This window comes from Salminus brasiliensis, chromosome 7 (genome assembly GCF_030463535.1).
Source record: "Salminus brasiliensis chromosome 7, fSalBra1.hap2, whole genome shotgun sequence".
In the NCBI taxonomy this organism is placed as follows: domain Eukaryota; kingdom Metazoa; phylum Chordata; class Actinopteri; order Characiformes; family Bryconidae; genus Salminus; species Salminus brasiliensis.
Genome location: NC_132884.1, coordinates 25,583,453 through 25,604,112, shown reverse-complemented (window position 1 = coordinate 25,604,112; position 20,660 = coordinate 25,583,453). Strand labels below are relative to the sequence as shown.

Genomic DNA, 20,660 nt, shown 5'->3' with positions numbered 1-20,660 from the left:
TAGGCAAGGCCTCCATGGTTTGCATGAATGAGTCTTAGGTGTACACGGCCCTGTCACCAGTTAACTGGTTGTCCTTTCAGGGAGCACTTTTGGTAGGGACTGATCACTGCATACCAGAAAAAACGTGTCCAAATGCTTTGGAGATGTTCTGACCCAGTTGTCTAACTATCATAATTTGGTTCTTGTCAAAGTGGCTCAGATCCTTATGCTTGCCCATTTCCCCTGCTTTTAACACATCACCTTCAAGAACTGTGTTCCTTTGCTGCCTAATGTATCCATCCCTTGACTGATGCCACTGTAGATGAAGATGATGATGACAGGTGTTTTTCACTTCACCTGTCAGTGGTGCTAAAGTTATGACTGATTACAAAATAATCACAAAAGTGCTGTTTAATGCATTTTAAAGCCAAATCCTTAATTCACTGAAATAAATCAGTTTACTTGGAGTAAAATACAAATATTTTAGTGCAGTCTGTCCTTACAGGTAGAATAATGCTTGACCCAGATTTAGCTCCAATTCCACCGAGTGACCACTGCGTGACCATGTGCTTCACATGAGACTATGCCAAGGTCACTCTAGAAGTGTTGCTCTGTATGAACTAGCAGCAGGCCTGCAACTAATGAATAATCACACACCATCAGCAAGTGAGAGTCATTTTACACATTTTAACACTCTCTCTCTCACACACACACATGATCTCTGATATCGGGTTGTTCCTGGCCTCTTTCCTTTCTCTTTCTGTGCCTTTGACAGTGCACATCCATTATATTGCCTTTATTCCTCTGTCAAAGCCCCCCAGCAATCACCACAACACTCTCAGTGAATAATAACCACCAGCACAAGCCTGTTGCTTGAACATTGATGTGTGACACGTGGGGGGTGTTTCCTTGCTCTTTGAAAGAGTGCACATATTTTATCATTAGGATTATGACTAGTAGAGAGTGTTTGAATTTGCCACACTCTGGACTTCCTGCCTTGGTGCTACGCTCACTTACTGTCATTGAGAGCACACTTGCTGTTTTAAATGTTACAAATGCCCTATCGGAAAGCATAGGCCTGCTCTGTACAGTCTCAGGGGCCTAATTGGATTGAGAAAACACAGAAACATTTGCTATTAAAAAAGGACCAAAGTTCAAGTTACAATGCTGAATGCTAATTCATAAACTATAATAGAGCATTTAGGTGATATAACCATATCTCATGGACTCTCTTGTGGTGATTTTAATTTGATCAGAATGATACTGCAAGAGGGAAACTATAAAAATAAGGAGGCCACTGCAGAGCAATGTTGTGTGATGATTTCATGGCTATATGAAACAGATCTTGCCTTGTATATGTGTAATTGTGTTTCACTTTGAGTCAATTATGCTGAGCAAGTGTAAAATCTACCCCTCCTGGCACTACGTTCATCTCCAAACAAGTTCAGTTTACAGTATGGTTATTTTGCAGAGGTGGATCTATGAGCTGACAGAGAAGAACCAAGAGTTAAAGGAGTTTATGTTCATGCTGGATTTCATGCAAAATCAAGGAGTTGAGGCAACTTATTGAGCCTCATGGAAAAAAAATAATCAGATGAAGGAACAGATTCAAATAATTGAACCTCAAAAAGATGGAATTTAAAGAACCTATATTCTACATCTCTCTAGAGAATTGGTATTTCTTGCTCCTGGGCACCCCCTATAGACAGGAAGTGAAATCCGACCCCTAAAGGACTTAACATTTCTGGACAGGCTGAGAGATACAGAACTAGCAGCATGTGTAGCTTGCAGCATGTGGACTCACAGTAGAGTAGAGCAATATTATCTGATTTTACGCGAACATGATTCATGGTTTTGCAGCATTACACAGATCTTAATAGCACTGTCCTGCCCGCTTCTCCAAAGTTCATTATATGCAATTAGCAGCATGCCAAGCTCAGAGAAGCAACGATATAGATGCCATTCTTTCTATTACAGATCAGTTGAGCATCGCAATGATTTGGAAGCTGTCATTAAGTAAAAATGCTACATAGGGTTGCTTTAACTTATAAGGTCCACTTAAAAGGTTCATATATATAATGAAAAATAATAATAAACAAATAGATAAAGGCGTTCACTGAGCAGGTCCAGCACATACAGTAAATCGCAGCTACCTAAAGACGTTAATAGTAAATTAACAATAACAATAACAATAATAATAATAATAATGCAGTCCTAAGTTTGAGGTTGATAAGACCTCTCAAACACTTTCTCAAACACTTTCTCTCTTTTTTTTAATGAAAATTAAATAATATCTTCTTTGGGGGGACATAGGAAGACACTTCTTTTATCATACATAGAAAAAATAGGAGGTTCAGATGATTTCCACCTAAAAGTAATGCATTTTTAGCAGCAAGGAGTGCTAGCTTAATACATCGAAGGTTTACCCCCATCTTTTCTGGTAACACAGACTCATCTCCTAGTAAGCTTAGTCTTGGAAAGTGAGCTATATCCACTTTGGTGACCTCTGCAATAGCGCCCAAAACAGTTTTCTATATCCCTCCAGATCAGGGCAAAGTAAAGTAATTATTATCAGATTTTTATTATCATTTATTTATTATTAATTATCAGTGATTTTAGTCCCGGTCAAATGCCCCATGTCAGTCATTTACAGACTATGCACGCTCATATCCAGAATATGAGCCAAAAGATTTGCAAGGTGCAACACTTATGACAGCTTTGAGCAAGTCATTGTGTAGCATAGCCTATAGCCTACATACGATCATGTAGAGTTATGATCATGTAGCTGCTAATTTTCAAACCAAAATTTCATTATTACTGTAAGTGTGTTATAAGGACTGTTATCTTCATTTTTTTTTTCTGGAGGTGAAGGCAGCAGATAAATTGAGAACCCACTCCCAGTCATTTATGCTAAGATTTCTTATCCTGTGTAAACTGGTCATAATTTTTCAGACATCCTGATGCAAAATTACATTACTCCACCTCACCATGTCTTGGCTTTTTCTTACTAATTGAAAACTGTGAAATATGTAGAATATAATAAAGCTATGGCATCAGAACATCTGTATTTGATGCCTGAAAAAACTATTTGCGAAACCAGCGCCTTGTCAGCATTTACACTGATCTCTTGTCAGTTTTTATGAGGCACTTTGTAACCAACATTACTCCACCCTATCTATGTGAAGAACAATGTGGAGGAAGATATTCAGCACTCTACATCGATGTGGGCAAAAACACACTGTGCCATGAAAACAAAGTCAGGGCAGGAAACATGCTAAAACAAGCGTTAACACTGGAAGTGACTTTTGTCACAATGGAGAGAATTATTACATGTGAAGAGGGTGAAGTTCCTCTAGGACAGGCGTGTAAACATTGTAATCTGTATGATGTGCTGATTCAAGTACATCTTTATCATTTGCAGAGCTGAGTAAAGTACAGCTTTGGCTGAACCTCCTTCAGAGACAACCAACTCATTTCAAAGGAATATTGGACAGAGATTACACTCCACTATTCAGGAACATATATCAGAGTCAAATACTGACAAAATTATGTCCCTCAGACACAGGACTTTCTGTGCTATACCAAGAACAATTTGTGGAGTACAAGTGGAACAATTAGATTAATAGAAGTCTCTCTAAAAAAAAAGATATTTGGAGTGTGCTTAGTAAAATGTGACCATTAAATGATATGATAATATAGTAGATATAGTAATCAGACGTCCTCAGTACCACATGAAGTGCTACATTTTTTTTTTGATTGAACTAGAAATGATTTTTTTCCAAGTGTGCTGTGTCAGTTTGTCAGTTTGACACTCGGTGCACAGGTATTGCAGGCATTCAGGCATTGACTACGCATTGGCAGAGAACGGCCTCGTACAAATTGTAGCATGTCAAATCAAGGCTTGGCAATTAGAATACAAATGAGCCTATGTTGCTGGAGAGGTGAAACAGATCAGCACTAACTGCAGTTTCTGAGAGTGAGAGAGAGAGAGAGAGAGAGAGAGAGAGAGAGAGAGAGAGAGAGAGAGAGAGAGAGAGATCCTCTCTGGTTCTGTAAAAAAATAAATAACTGACACAAATTTCCACTTACCTCAGATGTAATTAATTAGCATCAACATGTTTTGTGTCCAAATATTACTTCTTTAGTTAGCTATAAAGCTAACATTGCTAAGAAACATTAGAAGCCAATGGGAAAAAAAAAATTTATATTATAAATAAGTAAGCCTTAAGATTAATTACCAGATAATAAGCCCCAAGGCAGAATCACACAAGCTTTGCTAAGACAAAACTTAAGATCCTATGATAAATATTTATTTAATAGGATATTCTCTTAAGATAGTCATCATTGTTTTTAATTTAGGCCATTTCACAGTTTATTATACACAATGTGAAATAACATTTTAAATTTCCCAGTGTTTAATATTCCATGTAGTGGAGAGCAAAATATAAATATCAAAATGGAGAATATCAGTTGAGGTTCTTAGACTTTTAATATTTAAATAATCAGAAAATTCCTCAGAAAATTCCTAAAAAGAATATCAAACGTTTTTAAGCGTAAAGTGAAAAAAAGCACATGTAAGGATGATTTTCTTCTTAAGACACTTTTGTAATTTGGGCACAAGGTTTAGACACACACATGTGTGCAGGTATTAGACTGACCTCCATCACTGTGTGGGTTTGGTCCAAGAGCCCAGATGACTGAGATCAGTGCTATGTCTAGCAGTGGCACATGGTCAGATTTCAGAACACTGCAGAACATTTCAGAATATAATGCTGAAGGGACAATAAGGACTTTCAAATGAATGTGTATGTGTTTGGGGGTGAGATGGGCACAATGAGCATGAATGTAAAGATGAAGAACCTGTAAAAAAACTGAATTTATTTTTCACCTGATTAAGCAGCATTGAGGAAATGTGTTTCTAAGAACCTTACTGTGTATGTGTGTGTAATTGTTTAGATGCATGGTCAACTGTGTGTCAATTGTCTGTGTGTGTGTGTGTGTGTGTGTGTGTGTGTGTGTGTGTGTGTGCAAGCATGCATGTGCATGTTTCTGTGTAGGAGAACATTACTGTGATTAGTGAGATTAATGCTTTGGGGAAAGAGTAGAAGCTTGTGCACTGTCAGCTTCAGCACTACAAGAATTAGCTCAGGCACCTCCACGCAATTAACAAACACACCATTCCAGCCTCAATTTCCCAAATGCATCCTAGTATTAAGATATACTCTCTACTGGTAGAGAGAGTGTTAAGTGTGATGCTCACTCTACAATTAAGCAATAGAAAGTCTTTATGCTAAGAAGATTTTGGGAAATTCAGTAAAGGTAAAAGGAAAAATTGTACATCCAGTGTTGTGGCGTTTGGGAAGGTCCTCAATATGAATATATTTATGGCTAGGATAGATAGTTTGATTGATGTTTGAGAGCCATATAACTGTTAGGAGATTGAGAGGACACTTAATTTTCCAACCACTGGATGTCACCATTTTGAGTTAAACTGTACTTTACCATTAGTACGACAGTTTTTATGACATCTTCATTATCATATCTAAACAATGTTTATCCATTTTTCACATCTGAAGATTGATACACCAGCTGCCCTGCATGGTGTTTAAACATTTGATGATGAAAGGATCAACAGAAATGGTCCAAAATAAAATATAGGTTCAAAATAAAGTAAGGTTCCCTTTATTTTTTGTATACAGTTGCTTTATACATTTAGTTAATTTCAAGAAAAGTAAATCTCTACCATAAACTAGAAAGTTATACTTGAAGGTATCACTAACTGTAACACACAGTTGCTTTATATTAGAAAAAAACCTTTTGGACACTCTGGTTGCACAACTGTTAAATATTATTTGTTCAAATATAGTGGTTCAAAAAAGGTTCAAAAATAATGGTTCAAATCTACCCAGAGATTTTCAAATAATTTCAAAAGCGACATCTTGTATTGCTAGATGTTGATCATGGTGGATTTTGGTGTACGTATTTAATAATTGTTCAGTTGTTGTCATTCTATTTTTAGCTGCTTCTTCATCAACTGTGTCCCATTTGCTTCCAGAAGTTGCCTGTATTTTGTGCCAGTATTTTGGAATCTACTTATGCAATTTTCCTGTGTCACTGGCTGCCCTACAAACCTGTAATAGATCCACCTCCACATTTTATAATATAGACAAGGTAGCAAATACTGTTCCTTATTTTCTTCAAACATACCGCTGATGATTGTCCAACTCTTTCCCCCCCAAAATCTCTCTAACTATAACAAGGCTTTTTGAGGCAAAGCTTCATTTCAACTCTTCAATGCAGGTCATGATTGTGAAAGCAGCACTGCACAGTAGAACAATGCAGCATCACTGCGTCACTGCAGTACACCATCCTCTTAACTATAATTTCAGACAGTGGAACTTGGACAGTGGACAGTGGGACAGTGGAACAACTACAAGCAAGAAGCCTCAAGAAAAAATCTTTTTATAACCTTCTAACTTTAATAACCTTATACCTCTTCTGTACTCTAGGCAACAATTACTTTAATTTTCCTCTGTCAGCTGCTCAAAGGAACCCATGTTTGTTTTAGGTTGGAAGAGTTAGAGAATTTATAATGCTCTGAAATTGTCCTTAGATGTCCTTAGACAAATTACTGTCTAATCAGTTGTAACGAGCCAATTAAAGCCTAATTTGCTTGAGACTTTACATTTGGAAGGGTGGCCAAACTTTTGCCTGCAACTTCACATGTAGGTATTTATGAGATCCCTCTAACTATAAAAAGGAAGATGCCAAAAAACAGAGTTCTGGTCTCTGGATCCTCTCTTTCACACTCTGGTTTCTCTCTCTGAGACTCAGGATCTCCAAGTGCTGGAGCTCAGTGGATTCTCCTACAAATGGAGAACAGGTTCACTGTCACAGCTGCTATCTGTCATACAGCTATTTCAGTGATTCCTGACTTCATGTATGACAGATAGCAGCATTGGAGCTGTGACAGTGAACCTGTTCTCCATTTGTAGAGTGTGAAAGAGAGAATCCAGAGACCAGAACTCTGTATTTTGGCATCTTCCTTTACCAAAATCCAAAATAATGTTGCTAAGTGGTTGCTAGGTGGTTACTATGGTTATGCTAAGTGGTTGCTAGATGGTTACTATGGTGTTGCTAGGTGGTGGCAATGGTATCACGAGTGGTCGCTATAATGTTGCTAATCAGTTGCTAGGTGGTTGCTATGGTTTCTTAGGTGGTTGCTATGGTGTTGCTAAATGGTTGCTAGTTGGTTGCTATAGTTTTCCAGGTGGTGTGCTATGGTGTTGCTAAGCCGTTGCTAGATGTGTGCTACTGTGTGCTATTGTATTTCAGGAGTTGTCATGATGTTGCTTAGTGGTATGCCAGTTAGTCTCAGGTGTCTCAGGAGGTTGCTCAGGTGTTGTCAATTGGTTGTTGTGTACTCAATGTGATTGGTTGGGTGTTTCTAGTGTATTTGTAACATTTAAAGGATGTCGAAACATTTGCACCCCATTCATTTCTGTGGAAAAAAAAATCCGGAGTTGGAATGATGTCAATAACGGGAAAACTGCAGGATAAGATGCACATCGAAACCCTAAAAAAAAAAAAAAAAAAAAAAAAAAGAAAAGAAAAGAAGAAGAAAAATATCAATCATAATTATGCCATAATTATGTCACTAATTTCCATTAAATCTAACGAAATATGGACTTATCCTAATGTAACTGTAATTAATGTAATACATGTTCAGGTTTAGGGGCTAGTCAGCAGCAGTGATGATTAGACACATTTAGATTAATTTAAATTTAAATAAATAACACTTTTTTTATACGAATTATACAAATGTGTAAAGAGTGTTTAGAAAGGTAAGGTAAGATGTAGGAATCCCAATAAATCAAAAAATTATAAATTCATAAAATTAAAGTTATTTGTCACATATAGCCATACACGGTGCAGATAATATATATATGATTATTGTTTTACTGTTAATTGACTTTTTAACACAGCACAGAGTTGCTTTGCTCAAACTCTACTGTAGGGTTAAGGTGAGGGGTTTTCACTCTTATCACTAAAAATCTGAAACCTGCGCGAGAAACAGGAGGCCACGCCCCCTCTAACACACACGCTTGTCCACCAGTACGGGCACACACAAACATACACACACACACACAGAGACACACACACACACGAGGCGAAAGTCCGGATGGGAGGAAGTGAACGCACCTGAGCCGCTGTTCGCCCAGACCGACTTCATGTGTGTCAGTTGTCGCCGCTGGAGGACTGCAGCGATATCGACGTTATTCCTGTAGCCCGGCTGTTTAAAGCCAGTTTAAACGTTCAGGCGAGAAACGACGCCGATGTGAAGCCCGTCTCTGGAGCGAGTGACCGGAGCAGAGCAGCCCAGCACAGGTAGGGGACCGTAAACTGCCTCACACCTCAGAGAGAGGCTCTCTGCTGGAGAAAACAACCGGCTGCGCACGAAACCCGAATCTGGGTTTGAAAAACGACACATTAAAGGCGAGGAGAAACTTACCTGCGTTTATATGCTTTTAGAAGCGGCTTCTTTGATCTTCGGATCAAAGAACATCTTCTAATAGAATATAAAAGAACGGTAAGTTACTTTGTTGTTTTATGGTCCGCATACAAGCAGTTCAGTAAAGTTGGGAGGTAAAATAAAATGAGTGCTTGTTTCTGAAGCTTGAAATTGAGCTCTGCGAAGGCATTAGAATTTGCATGATTCTCTAAAGCATCACCACATCAGATTACACAGTGTCTGTGTCACTGTCTGCATGTTATTCTAACCGGACAAACGGAGTACGCTGATATTATTTTGCATGCTGGCACGTGATCGTTTACTTTGAGTGTGTGTGTCGCAGCTGAACAGAGTATGTATTTATTTTTGAAGACCGGGTGTAGTGCTGGCATTATGCTGACGTCATGATGCCAGTTTCGACCTTTGAACCATTTTATTGACCCTAAAACTCCATGGCATAACTTCATAAAACCATCTGCAATCTGACCCTTTGATAAAGCTAGCTATTTATCTGGGCTGAGTTTCTCAAAAACATGGTAACACAAGGTAAAGATGAAGGGTCATATGAGCATCACATTGACCACTCTGTATACCAGGCAGGATGCTATTTGTGAAACTAGATTTATTTAAAAACCAGCAAGTAAACAAAAACACTAATGTTAGAATAAGTACAAATGACCACACTTGCTTTGACCATGCTTTGATGGTCCCCTATAGATTATCGAGAGATGCTCAGATGATTAACAATCTGTGTTTATACTTAGTTGAGTCTTAACAGGATTAAGGTTAGGGTTAGGTGTACGATTAGAGTTAGGCTTAGATTTTATGAATTGGAGTGCAGCTTTATTCCACAGATATTTAGGTGAATGTTTGTTAAAGATAACCTCCAAAGCATCTACAAGGGGAGCATCACAATAAAGTGTTACTGTACAAATAAACAAGGTTGTGATTTTATGTGTATGAGCTTAGTCACGTCCAGCCTCTTTTCAGGAACCTTTGAAAGCCTGATCAATCCTTCATTAAAGTAGATCAGGTGAGCTGCTGATGGAACCGGCCAGATCCATACAGTGTCTATAGAGTTCACAGAGAAGTCAGCAGTCACACCTGTGTTCTTCTGTGTTCTTTTAACCAACAAATCAGTAACTTTACTGACACACTGTGACTCTTATGGTACTAACCATACTAATACATATGTCTTTCTTCAGTGTGTTCACATCAGTGTGGATATATATAGCTCCTGCAAAGGCACTAGTTTTTGCATGATTTTGCATGAAGGACCACATTATTTTAAATGTTACATCAGTACACTGATATGATATTATTTAGCATTCTTGTGATTGTTTCCTTTGCCCATATCTGTGTTAACAATGTGCATGTCAAGTGTTGATGCTGGATAGAGAAATGGCATAATACTGGCTTTTCGCTGATGCTATTTGCCACCTTTTTAATTTAAAATTATTTTATTGATTAACAATTTGCATGCATTTAAATTGCACTGGTTTATATATATATATATATATATTAGATAGATAGATAGATAGCAAGCAGTGTATTTTTTCTCTGGGAACTAAAAAAACTATCAAGCATTTAACAAACAAAACTAACAGAATGCAATTAAAAGAACACAGGTTTGTTTGCTGATTTCTCTGTGAGCTCCAGCCTCTGTATGGATTTGTTCTAGATTGATTAGATCAACCAGATACTGAATGGTAACTGTAAATACTAGACTTCCTCAAGGAAAGTAGTTTAGACTTACACCCACACACAACATCACAATGTATGGGTTATTTGTTTATGTTTATGTATTAACAAAAGAAATGTTTGCTGCCCAGAGAAATAGCTTTACATTTCACTCTCTCCGAAGCCTAAGTCTTTTGGGACACATCCACACGTCAGACGAATACATCCTATTTGGCTTTCAAGGACTCTGATAGATGTAACCTATTTGGGAGGTAATAACTGTAAAGTGCGGAAAAGCTCAGACACAAGTCCACTCATGAACATTTCCACCACACACCAGCTGCTCGCAATGTGGTTCAGTTCTCTGTCTACACTGCTGCACAAAACGAACATTCAGCACACAACGTGGCAAACACCGAGCTACAGAAAAGGCTAGAACCTTCTGTGAGAGAAGGTGTGGGCAGACAGAGAAGCAGTCATTGAGAAGCCTTGGCCTGAGGACCAGTGAGTGAGCGTGTGCAGGTGTGTAACCTGGCTGGTGACTGTCACACAGATGGAGGTCAGGGTGGAGTGCAGTGCACGGGGAAAGCTGGATGGCTGCCCTGTTTGGGATCAGGTTATGGGCCTTGTATGGGGCTCCAGGCCTGCAGGATAAATCTGAATATTCTGGAGCCTGACACTTCTCTGAGGGAGAAAACAAGCAAAGTAAGGAGCGAGTGAGGGAGGGAGAGAGTGAGGGAGGGATGGAGGGAGTGAGTGAGGGAGGGAGGAGGCGAGGGAGGGAAGAAAAAAGGTGAACCAGTTTCTTTTTGTCAGCAGTGTGTGGAGCTGGGCGGACGCGCATGTTAATTGGTGATTTAATTAGTCCTTAAATATTGCAGCTGTGCTCAATAGGAGCAGGACAGCCACTGCAAAGCAATGAGTTTACAGGATATTAAAGACCAAGCCAGAACAAAATGAAACCGCTTTCTAGCTGAGGCACCATAACAGTAAATATATAAAGAAAAACAAAACATAAAATCAAAAGAAATCAAGTATTCTGTCCCACACACAAGCATAGCACATACATACCTACATCAGGGCTCCTGTAACAGAGCAGCTGTATCAAAGTGGGATTAGGTTAATTATGCACAAAGAACACACAGACACTGCACACAAATGTAAGATCGAGCAATTCATCTTATTTTATAATATCATTTTGTTTTCTGGCTTTTCTTTCAGTTTGCTCTGCAACATGGTAGCGAACTGAAACGAGATGGGAGAATAATAGCATACGCTTTGGAGAGAGAGAGAGAGAGAGAGAGAGAGAGAGGGAGAGGTGGTGACATCAGTGGGTCCTGAAGTGAAACGGTGCAAAACAACAGTAGGCATAGGTGCGGTGCAATAAAGGTACAGTCTATCAAACAGAGAGCTGGAAGAAAGAGAGAAGGAGGAGGCAGAGGAGGAGGAGGGGCTTTGATTTTCAAGCAGGTTAACCTGGCCAGCCAGCAGAACCCCACTGCAATTCAACTGAATGAGAGAGAGAGAGAGAGAGAGAGAGAGAGTTAGCCAGACTGAACAGTGTGAGATACTGAGGAAGAGAGAAAGAGAAGAGAGATTAAGGAAGGAACTGGGGAGCTACAGAGTAGGTGTAGTTGGACAGTGTACAGTGAAGGACCTGAGCAGCTGCTGTATCTGGTTTGTTCCTTGGGTTATGCCTCGCAGTAACCTGAGCCATGTGTGCAGCCTGATAACCCGTGGATTAAGGAAGGTAGAGGCAGCAGTAGGAAGCGCAGCCTTATCTGAGCTGTGCATGATAAAACAACACTACTAGAGCCTTGTTCTGCATTATTCAAAACCGCGATTACCATGTACTAGGTTTTCAGGTACATCATGTGTTTTTTTTCTGATATAGAACTTACTGAATACAAAGAGGAGAGGCCATGCCAGGGCTTTTAGTCTCTGTAGCTTCCAGCTTGTAGACTTGTAGAGTAACTGCCCTCATATTGCCTTGCATTAACACAGATTCCACTAATGTTACTCAAACTTCACTCAGCGCTAATTAACCAGGACTGATGAATACTTTAGGCCTGTTATTCAGTTAGGACTGACATAAAGGGGAACCAACGTCAGGAGGGTATAGCTAACATGCAGCATTTCATATATATAGTAGGGATGCACAGATTCGGCTTTTTTCAGCTCCAATACTGATACCGATACATAAACTTTGCATATAGGTTGATACCTGATACCAATCCAATACCATTGTTAAAATTAATAAACTGTATACCTCACCATGTGGGAGAGCCTTAAGGCATCAGGATTGACGTAAACTTTACTAACAAAACATAACAAACACACATATAAATTTACTAAATTGCTACTTATTTGTCACTAAAATAATAAAAAATATAACTAAAACAATTGTGCAGGACTTATATATATATTAGAATAAATATTAGAATATATATTAGAATAATCTATATATTAGAATAAATAAAATGTATCAGCCATAACTGAAAATAAGTAGCTTCATTTTGTCAAGCACACAAACAGTAATCTTTAGTAATTTTTTAATATTTAGTGTAAACAGTAATTCAAAATGAAATCTAGCAGATAAACCTGAGAATAAATAAGTAACTTGGCCAAATATATAAGCAGTAATCAAACATTTCAAACATGTAAACATTTAGTGCAGTCTCACACCAACAAATTTAAGTGAAAGGATTGGTTCCATGAATCAGCCTAATTATCCGATACCCGGTCCAGCTAATTTTGTTAATATCGAGGCCAATATCCGATCCTAATATCGGATTGGTGCATCCCTAATATATAGTAAACAAAATATGCAGACAGTGAGACTTACCATATTTTCATGGTATGTTAGTAAGATATATTAGTATTAAAACTCCAGAATTACCAATATTATTTTTAGGGATAATAATGTCACATTCATTGCAAAATATATTTTATTGCCTGTTATAAAAATGTTACAAGTGAATAGATACCGCCACTGGCAATGAATGACTATCTTCATAAACCTACAAGCCTCACGTTTCTACACACAGTGCAAATACATGGGATGAGGAACAAGGTTAACATGGAACCATTATCACAGACTAAGTGATCACCCGTGTGTTATTGGGATTATTATTTTCAAGGAATTGTTGATTTCATTGTTCTTCACCACTATAAATGGTTTCTGCAACAAATCAAAAGTATTTAGTAACTGTTTAAATGAAACATTGTTCTCTAAGAACAGGTTGTATTGTTTCTCTCAGTAAGATGTGACACATCCTGCGTAAGTGAACGGATCTAACCAAAGCCTTTTTTGGGTTCTTCTGTCTCGTTCTTGTTCTAGTGAGAAGTTAACCTTATCCTGGACTAAAGAAGAACACAAAGACTTACACCATTGTCTCTGTCCAGCAACCAGGCAGGGAAGAAACAAGGCAGCGGCTGTTGCGTGGTGACCAAAGACAAGAGCCTGCTTTGTGAATGCTTCCTATTCAGCTACATGTCCTGCCACCCAACAGACCCTGACACCAAAGCATAATGCTTTGCTACAGACCTGACTCGGAACATAGACTCCCTTGATGCTTGGCTTGTACCTGTCAGGGAGGGCGGAGCCTTGTTTGATTTTTTGAAGACTTTTTACCCACAGCCCAGGACACCAAGAGGATTTTCACACAAAGTAGGACTTGCAGGTAAATATTGATAGCCACTTAGATGCAGTTAAAAAAAAAAAGACTACTTCTACCATTACATCTACTGTTTCCTGTTAATAACCTTATTTGCCATGGGGCTCCAATTATTTGGATTTGCAACAAACATGATGTAATAAAGCTGAAAATGTGTTTGTTACACACTACTGCTGTGCAAACACAATACATGAACAGCAGTACTGTGCTGTGTGCCTACACTGATCTAAAAGAACAATACTAACCTGTAACAAATCATAATGACGTTCTGAATGTGAACACACATTGGGACAGTTATGTAGCCATGCAAAACACAAAACTGCTTGAAATCTTGTAAAAAAAAAAAAAAAAAAAAAAGGCTAATGTCTAAGGCTTTGCTATGGCTAATGTAGACATGTGTGTGGTGCAATCTTCTGACAGAATTAAGGAAGTGATTTTTCTTTGCTCATGGGCCTGGTACTGGATTCACTGGGGGCAATGGGTTTAAATAAGTTAAAATACCATGCCCATTGAACAGATGTTTTAGATCTTTGAGGTCATGGGTAATTTTGTAACAAGTGACATTTTCTAGGCCGGAGACATTGTTCTGGAGTAACATTTCCAAAATCGGATCTTGTGGTTTTGTCCTATATACATTTGATAACATACAGTGTTCAGTACTTCAGCACTATTATGCACCTGCTACTTAAACTATACTTTACTACTGAACAAAGCACAGAGTATTTTGGTTAGGTTGCCAGTCTTACAATGCCAATTAAAGGTGTAGGAATGTTAGCTCAATTTTAATTTTAATTAGTTTTGCAATTAGTTCCATGGTCAAAAACCCAGACCCAGAATGCTACTAAATAGCTTTCTTACTGGGAAGTACAAAATGATGACACATTATGAGGGTCTATTAAAACTCTGGTGTACTGTGGTTATGTAGAGACTCTTTTGGACACACCCTTGGAGTTGGGCTAGGTTTGGAGTTGAATATGTTGCAATTCTATTACCAGTATGTTATTTTCTATTTGCATGTATCACTGTAAATAATTTACTAGAAAAGATTCCATTGGGAGTCACACCCACAGTGCCCTTGAAATTAAGACATTTACTGGTAGGAATTACAGTATGGCCACATTTACAGTCCATGGTCAGTGTTAAGTTCTCTAATGAGGCCTGTAATTCAGTTCAAACCAAGGCCTGAACTGCATTTCTGCTCACCTTTAACATGGACAAAAATGATAAGTCATTATCTGACACCCTACTTTTCTGACTTGGAACATTGAACTTACTTGCTTAACAATATGTCCAGTGTTCTGCACGAACATGATCTGATAGTGGTGCCAACGAATGCTCTGCAGGGCTATGAAACTCATTTAAAAAGGAAGCCTGATGAGAAGCAAGTCCTGTATAGATTTTAGACTGATATAGAGTTCAGCCGCAGAACGTTCAGAAGAAACATTTTCTTATCATTAATGTCCCAAAGACATTCAGTCACAGAACCTAAAGCTGAGCAGACCAAATTAGTTTCCGAAGCCAGTGGTGATTTAAGTGTATTTCCATCGTAGTCATTAGGGGAAAGTACACTATCACGTCTCTCTCGCTCTTACAGAACCTACTGGTCCAACGCGACTGGAGAAAATGAGGCCTGCTTATATGAGCACCTTGTTTGCTACCAAGTTGGAGCAGACAAAATGCATTAGCCATACAGTCGTGCTATCTTTAAAAATGGCATTGAAAAACTGCAATTAGATTTTTATTCAATGTGTGAAAAGCTGTAATTGCAGTTTTGCACTATTTTGAGAAGGAACAGGAAGAAAAATCAAACCATTGGTAAAAAGTAATTAATGAAATAAGAAAATGGCGTAATAGACTGGCATCCAGTCATTTATGCTTGTTACTGTGCAGTCAACACTGTGTGTTGTTAGTCACCGGCTCTCTGTAAGTGGCCTAAATCTGTCGTCTTTTTATTATACAGTCATTCATTGTTGTAAAAGTTCTGACGACACCCACAATATACTTAGAAAAGTATGTTGTAATGTAATTTATCATGATTACGATGACATATCCTCATACCTCACGTCCACTGTTACAGTGGAGACTGGTACAGCAGACACACTTGGGCAGATAATCTTGATTTTAGCTTTATTTATTAGTGATTAATTTTTCCTCTCTCTGCTCATGCCTTCTCAATTATTGTGCCCTATTTCAAAGCACTGCACGACAGTGACAAGAGGCCCAATTCTACAGGGACTTAATTAACAAAGTGTCACACATGCTCACACTAAACCGCACAGCCGTTTCATCCACTCACCAAAGGAAAACAATTAGAGTCAACAAACAGGAAAAATAACCCGCTAGGCCTTTGTGTTGATCAAGTTTCGCCACACTCATCTCTCTCGCATCTCTTCTTTCTGGTGTACAAAGGGCTGAATTGAAATGAGTATATCATTGCTGTCTCACAAAAACCTTGTATCTCCACAACAGCAACTTTACAGAAGAAGAAAAAAAGCTTCTTAACTTTCAAAGATTTGATAATTTTGGAGCATTTCTGTTGGTTCATCAAATTCACATTAAATCAAAAAGTAAAAAGATAGAAATTAATTAAGTTTTTTGCTTGACAGTGAAATATAAAAAAGAACACCCCTGGCTTGCTACTTTTCCATCCCATTTAGATGAATGTCATTAGGTGAATTTGTATAAAAGTCTATTGTCTGTAGAATTACAAGAGTCCTGACTTTATGCTATTGAGAGATACACTGTGTGGTCCAAAAGTATTCACCAGCCACATGTCACCTAGGGAAATATAAACAGTGAAACTGCATACCTGAGTTGGAGTGGCATTTGTTATCTTGAACCAATTATTCAACATCAGTGCTTGACCTCACCAATGCGCTTGCTCTTGAATACAATCAAATTCTCATAGCAGTGTCCCAACATATAGTGTAAAGCTATCCCAGAAGGGTAGACTCTGTTAGTGTAGCTAAAGGGGGACAAGCTTTCCATTAATACCCTTGATTACTTGAAGAAACATTGAATGAGCTGGTGTCTTCAAACATGTGGACATGTATCAGCTAGTGTATCACTTGAATCCACAATCCTACTCGAAATTAGTTTACAGTTTGCTGCTGGATACAGAGACGTGGTGTATGCTGTGGAGTTTTGTTTGAGAGCAGAGAAGGAAAGAAGGCTGGCAGGCAGCTGGCTGCTGACTGTTCAGCTAAAGCCGCTGACAGGATTGTAAAGACAAGCTGTCGGTGCCACAACCTTGAGGGTCGCTGGGACCACAGGGACAGGCCATTGATAAAAGGATTAACACTTGAGTCCATAGCAAAGGGGAATTTCTTTTCTCCTCATAATGTACACACCTCCACACACACACACATTTCCGCAGTCACAAGCAAGTCACAACAGAGGTGTCAAGGCCCACAGTGATTATTGAGCTCCAGTTGGAATTTCCTTTGAGGAAGCTGTACAATGGGGCGTGTAAAGGTGGCTTGTTTTGGCCCTTGGTTTGCTTAATCTTGGTTATTTTGAATAGTGTTAGATCCTGTAGTTGGAGCTTTAAAACAGTGACTAAAAAGTGATGACAAATGTTACAGCTGATTTCACAATTTGAATGTTAGACCTAACATTTGTATGCCATGGTTTTAACTGAATGAGTGCTTAGTGAAATAAAGAATTGCTTGGTGGCTGTATTTGCAGTTAGTGAGAGAGGCCTAGTGTGCATATGACTAGGGGTTGTTCTGTGTTTATGATGGGGAAAAAAACCCATCAGCCTCAAATATGAAAACTTTGTCATCAATACCCACTGCAGGTTTATAAAACTGAACATTGGAATATTGCCAAATATCATTTGAATGATCAACTAATAATTGGACTTTTTCAGTGCTTTACTGATGAATGTGGTTTTCAGTTGTTCTTAGATAAAATGTAAAGAAACATCTAAATAGCGGTTGAGTTTGTTGGACAAATAATAAATAGTAATAAAGTTTATAATAAAGCTTTTGCTTTTTTCTCAGTGATATATATCTTTATCTCAGATCTAGGGTTCTTTAATTCTTGTTTTCAGTATCTCAGTTTGATGCATTGCAATTCATTGTTTTAATACAGTATATATTTTAAAAATAAAAATAAGGAATATCTGAATATGGGGCTTGTATTGACATGTAAATATGTTAATGTACACCATATGCACAGCTTATGCGCATATGTTTTGAGGTTGAATACAATTTTAAATGATGATTAAATTTCAATTCTCAACCATATTCAGTTTTTTTATGTTTGTGTATAGTTATACATGTTCTACACTACACAGATCAGTTTGGATGAGTAATATGAAAGTTCTTCAATATTCTTCAATATAGGAGCTGGTTATATACCAAAAAATACAACCCCTAGAATTTCAGATGATTCGTGAGAGACCCTTGACATATAGAGTTTTCAATTTTAATACACTGCTTTAAATTAAAATCCACTACATAATGAAAGTGTTTGAGGTTTTAGGTTCCCAATGGCATTTTTTAGGTGTAGCATGACGTGCCTAGTCTGCAGTGTTGTTACCCACTATGCTTCAATTTTTTGTGAAACTCAAACACTGTCTCTTCACTCCGTAGCAGGTGCTGTTCTCCATCACATTCCTGACACTGGTGGTGCTCCTTTAGCCTCCACTGTGGCTGGGTGGCGGGCAGCAGCATGCCGGAGCTGGAGGACTTCCCCCCTCTGCGGGGCCAGCAGCAGCATGTTGACCCAGCTCGCATTCAGCAGAACCTCCTCGAGGAGCAGGTGGAGTTGTGGTGGTTCAGTGAGCCCCGCAAATCCCTGCTGTGCTACTGCGCCTCAGTGGCCTTGATCCTGGGCTGCGGCCTAGGTGGAGTGGGTCTTCTGTCCACCACCACCAGCCTGTCCAGCGAGTGGCGGCTGGGGGCAGGGACGGCTCTGTGCCTGCTGGCCCTGGGTGTTCTCCTCAAGCAACTTCTGAGCTCAGCCGTGCAGGACATGAATTGCGTGAGAAGCCGGCGGCGCATCAACGTGCTGAAAAGCGGCGGCCTGTCTGACGTCCTGGTCGTTCTCATCACAGGACTGTCCCTGCTTATTTGTGGAGCTGTACTCCTGGACATTGCTCTGGCCTACCACATGCCCAAACCTGGTCAGGCACTGAATGACATGTTTATATCTGGAGTGGTGCTGCTAGCGGGCGGAGGGTTTACAGTGTTAGCCGTTGGGATTTACTCAACTGTGGTTTTCCTCTTAGAGGGTACGAGGCCGGAACAGAGTCTGCGGGACAGGGTGATGGGCATTTTCACTGTTTCAGGACAAATGCGTACCAGGAGGGAAACTGCGTCGAGCCTGGCTCAGCTTATATGACTGTGTGACTGCGTTACTGGCCTTATAGGATCCTCATATGAAAGAGAATGCAGCTCGAACAAAAATGCAGATGCTAGAGAAATGGGTCTGTAAACGGATCTATAAGTTAAATCTTCATTTTCTTCAGAGACTTACAGAACAGGAAGGCAAAGATCGATAATGAAATACAGACACTAATGAACCTTTTGCACAGTGGACACATATTGATTGAAGAATGTATGACACTACAGCCATCGGTACAAATCATCGCACATGATACACTATACATATTGTCATGTTTACATCTCACTGTCATTTATGATGTAGGCCTGGTGTGGTCTTGCTGTGGTGTTGAAACTAAGGATGCACAATGATATCGGAATCATAACGGTATTGGCATGTATTTACTTTTAAAAGCCAGATGGTTAGTTTTGGACAATTTATTGAACATTTTGCAGGGTCACTGCTGGACTATTGCGCTAAAATATTTGCATACTGCTCTACTACTCTACAAATAAATGTTTAATTTCTACAATTTATACACATCGACATCAGTATCAGTCGATATGTAGATATATATGTGCAAAATGTCTGAAACAGGCGTTGGCCCAGAATTCCCATATCAGTGCGTCCCTCATTTGAAACATAGCCAAGATCAAGAGCTTTACGCATACACTTTAAGCCTTTACTGTGGTACATGGTACATTAGATTGCACTCCAACAATACACCAATGAAAGGGCCCGGAGTGGTCTAAATAATACATGTTTTTAGGAAGAATTTGCTGCTCTCTTACACCACAACTGCTGCCCTCCTCCATTCTCAATAGGATTCACCAAACATCCTCCACCATCAGTGGACTGTGTGTCCTTCACACTCTCACTTTTGTGGGCAAAGGGGAGCGTGCCAAGTGGGGTTCCGTCTGGACCTTGCTTGTCAGAGCCGTTTAGTGTGTGTGACAGAAAGTATTAGCTGAGTCAGTTTGCATGTCTGTGATTTTATACTGCGACTTCTCTCTGCCTTAGTGCATTGAACACCGCTGATCAAATAAAACCAACACCCCATCAATCCGTGTAAAAGTGGAAGCTCAGTGAAGCTGATTTTATGTTACAACTGTTCTTTAGGATTTTTGTGTTGATGTTGTTATGGGCATATTTCAAAGAGTCAAAACAGCTGCAAAGTAAGCATACATACGTAAGCACACTTACTAATCCTAGACTTCAGCTTCAGTGGAGAACCTGTTTTAATTCCCAAGGGCTGATAAAAAGTACAAGCAGATGGCAATTGGTTGGAATTTTGAACAAATCAGGGAAAAATGTATGTGTATGTGCAGCTGTTTCATTTTCTATGTGACAGTTTTTACAAGAGACAGTGGCAAAACTACTGCCAGTGCAGGTGAGGTGACTGCAAAAGGGCCTGCAACACAGGGGAGCTGTGGTGACTGACTAGGCATTGGCTGGACTACTGTAATCACTAGTTATGAACA

General features: G+C 39.1%; 1 protein-coding gene and 1 long non-coding RNA gene across 2 annotated transcripts; both read left to right on the top strand.

Moving 5' to 3' along the window:
- Nucleotides 1-8,154: 8,154 nt before the first annotated feature.
- Nucleotides 8,155-18,480, top strand: LOC140559509 (uncharacterized). The gene is made up of 3 exons (XR_011979893.1): nt 8,155-8,367; nt 13,512-13,854; nt 18,447-18,480. It is a non-coding gene; the product is annotated as an uncharacterized lncRNA (long non-coding RNA).
- Nucleotides 18,481-20,239, top strand: tmem125a (transmembrane protein 125a). The gene has a single exon (XM_072683036.1). The coding sequence runs from the start codon at nt 18,526-18,528 to the stop codon at nt 19,195-19,197; it is 672 nt and encodes a 223-aa protein (XP_072539137.1). The 5' UTR covers nt 18,481-18,525; the 3' UTR covers nt 19,198-20,239.
- The last annotated feature ends 421 nt before the right edge of the window (nt 20,240-20,660 follow it).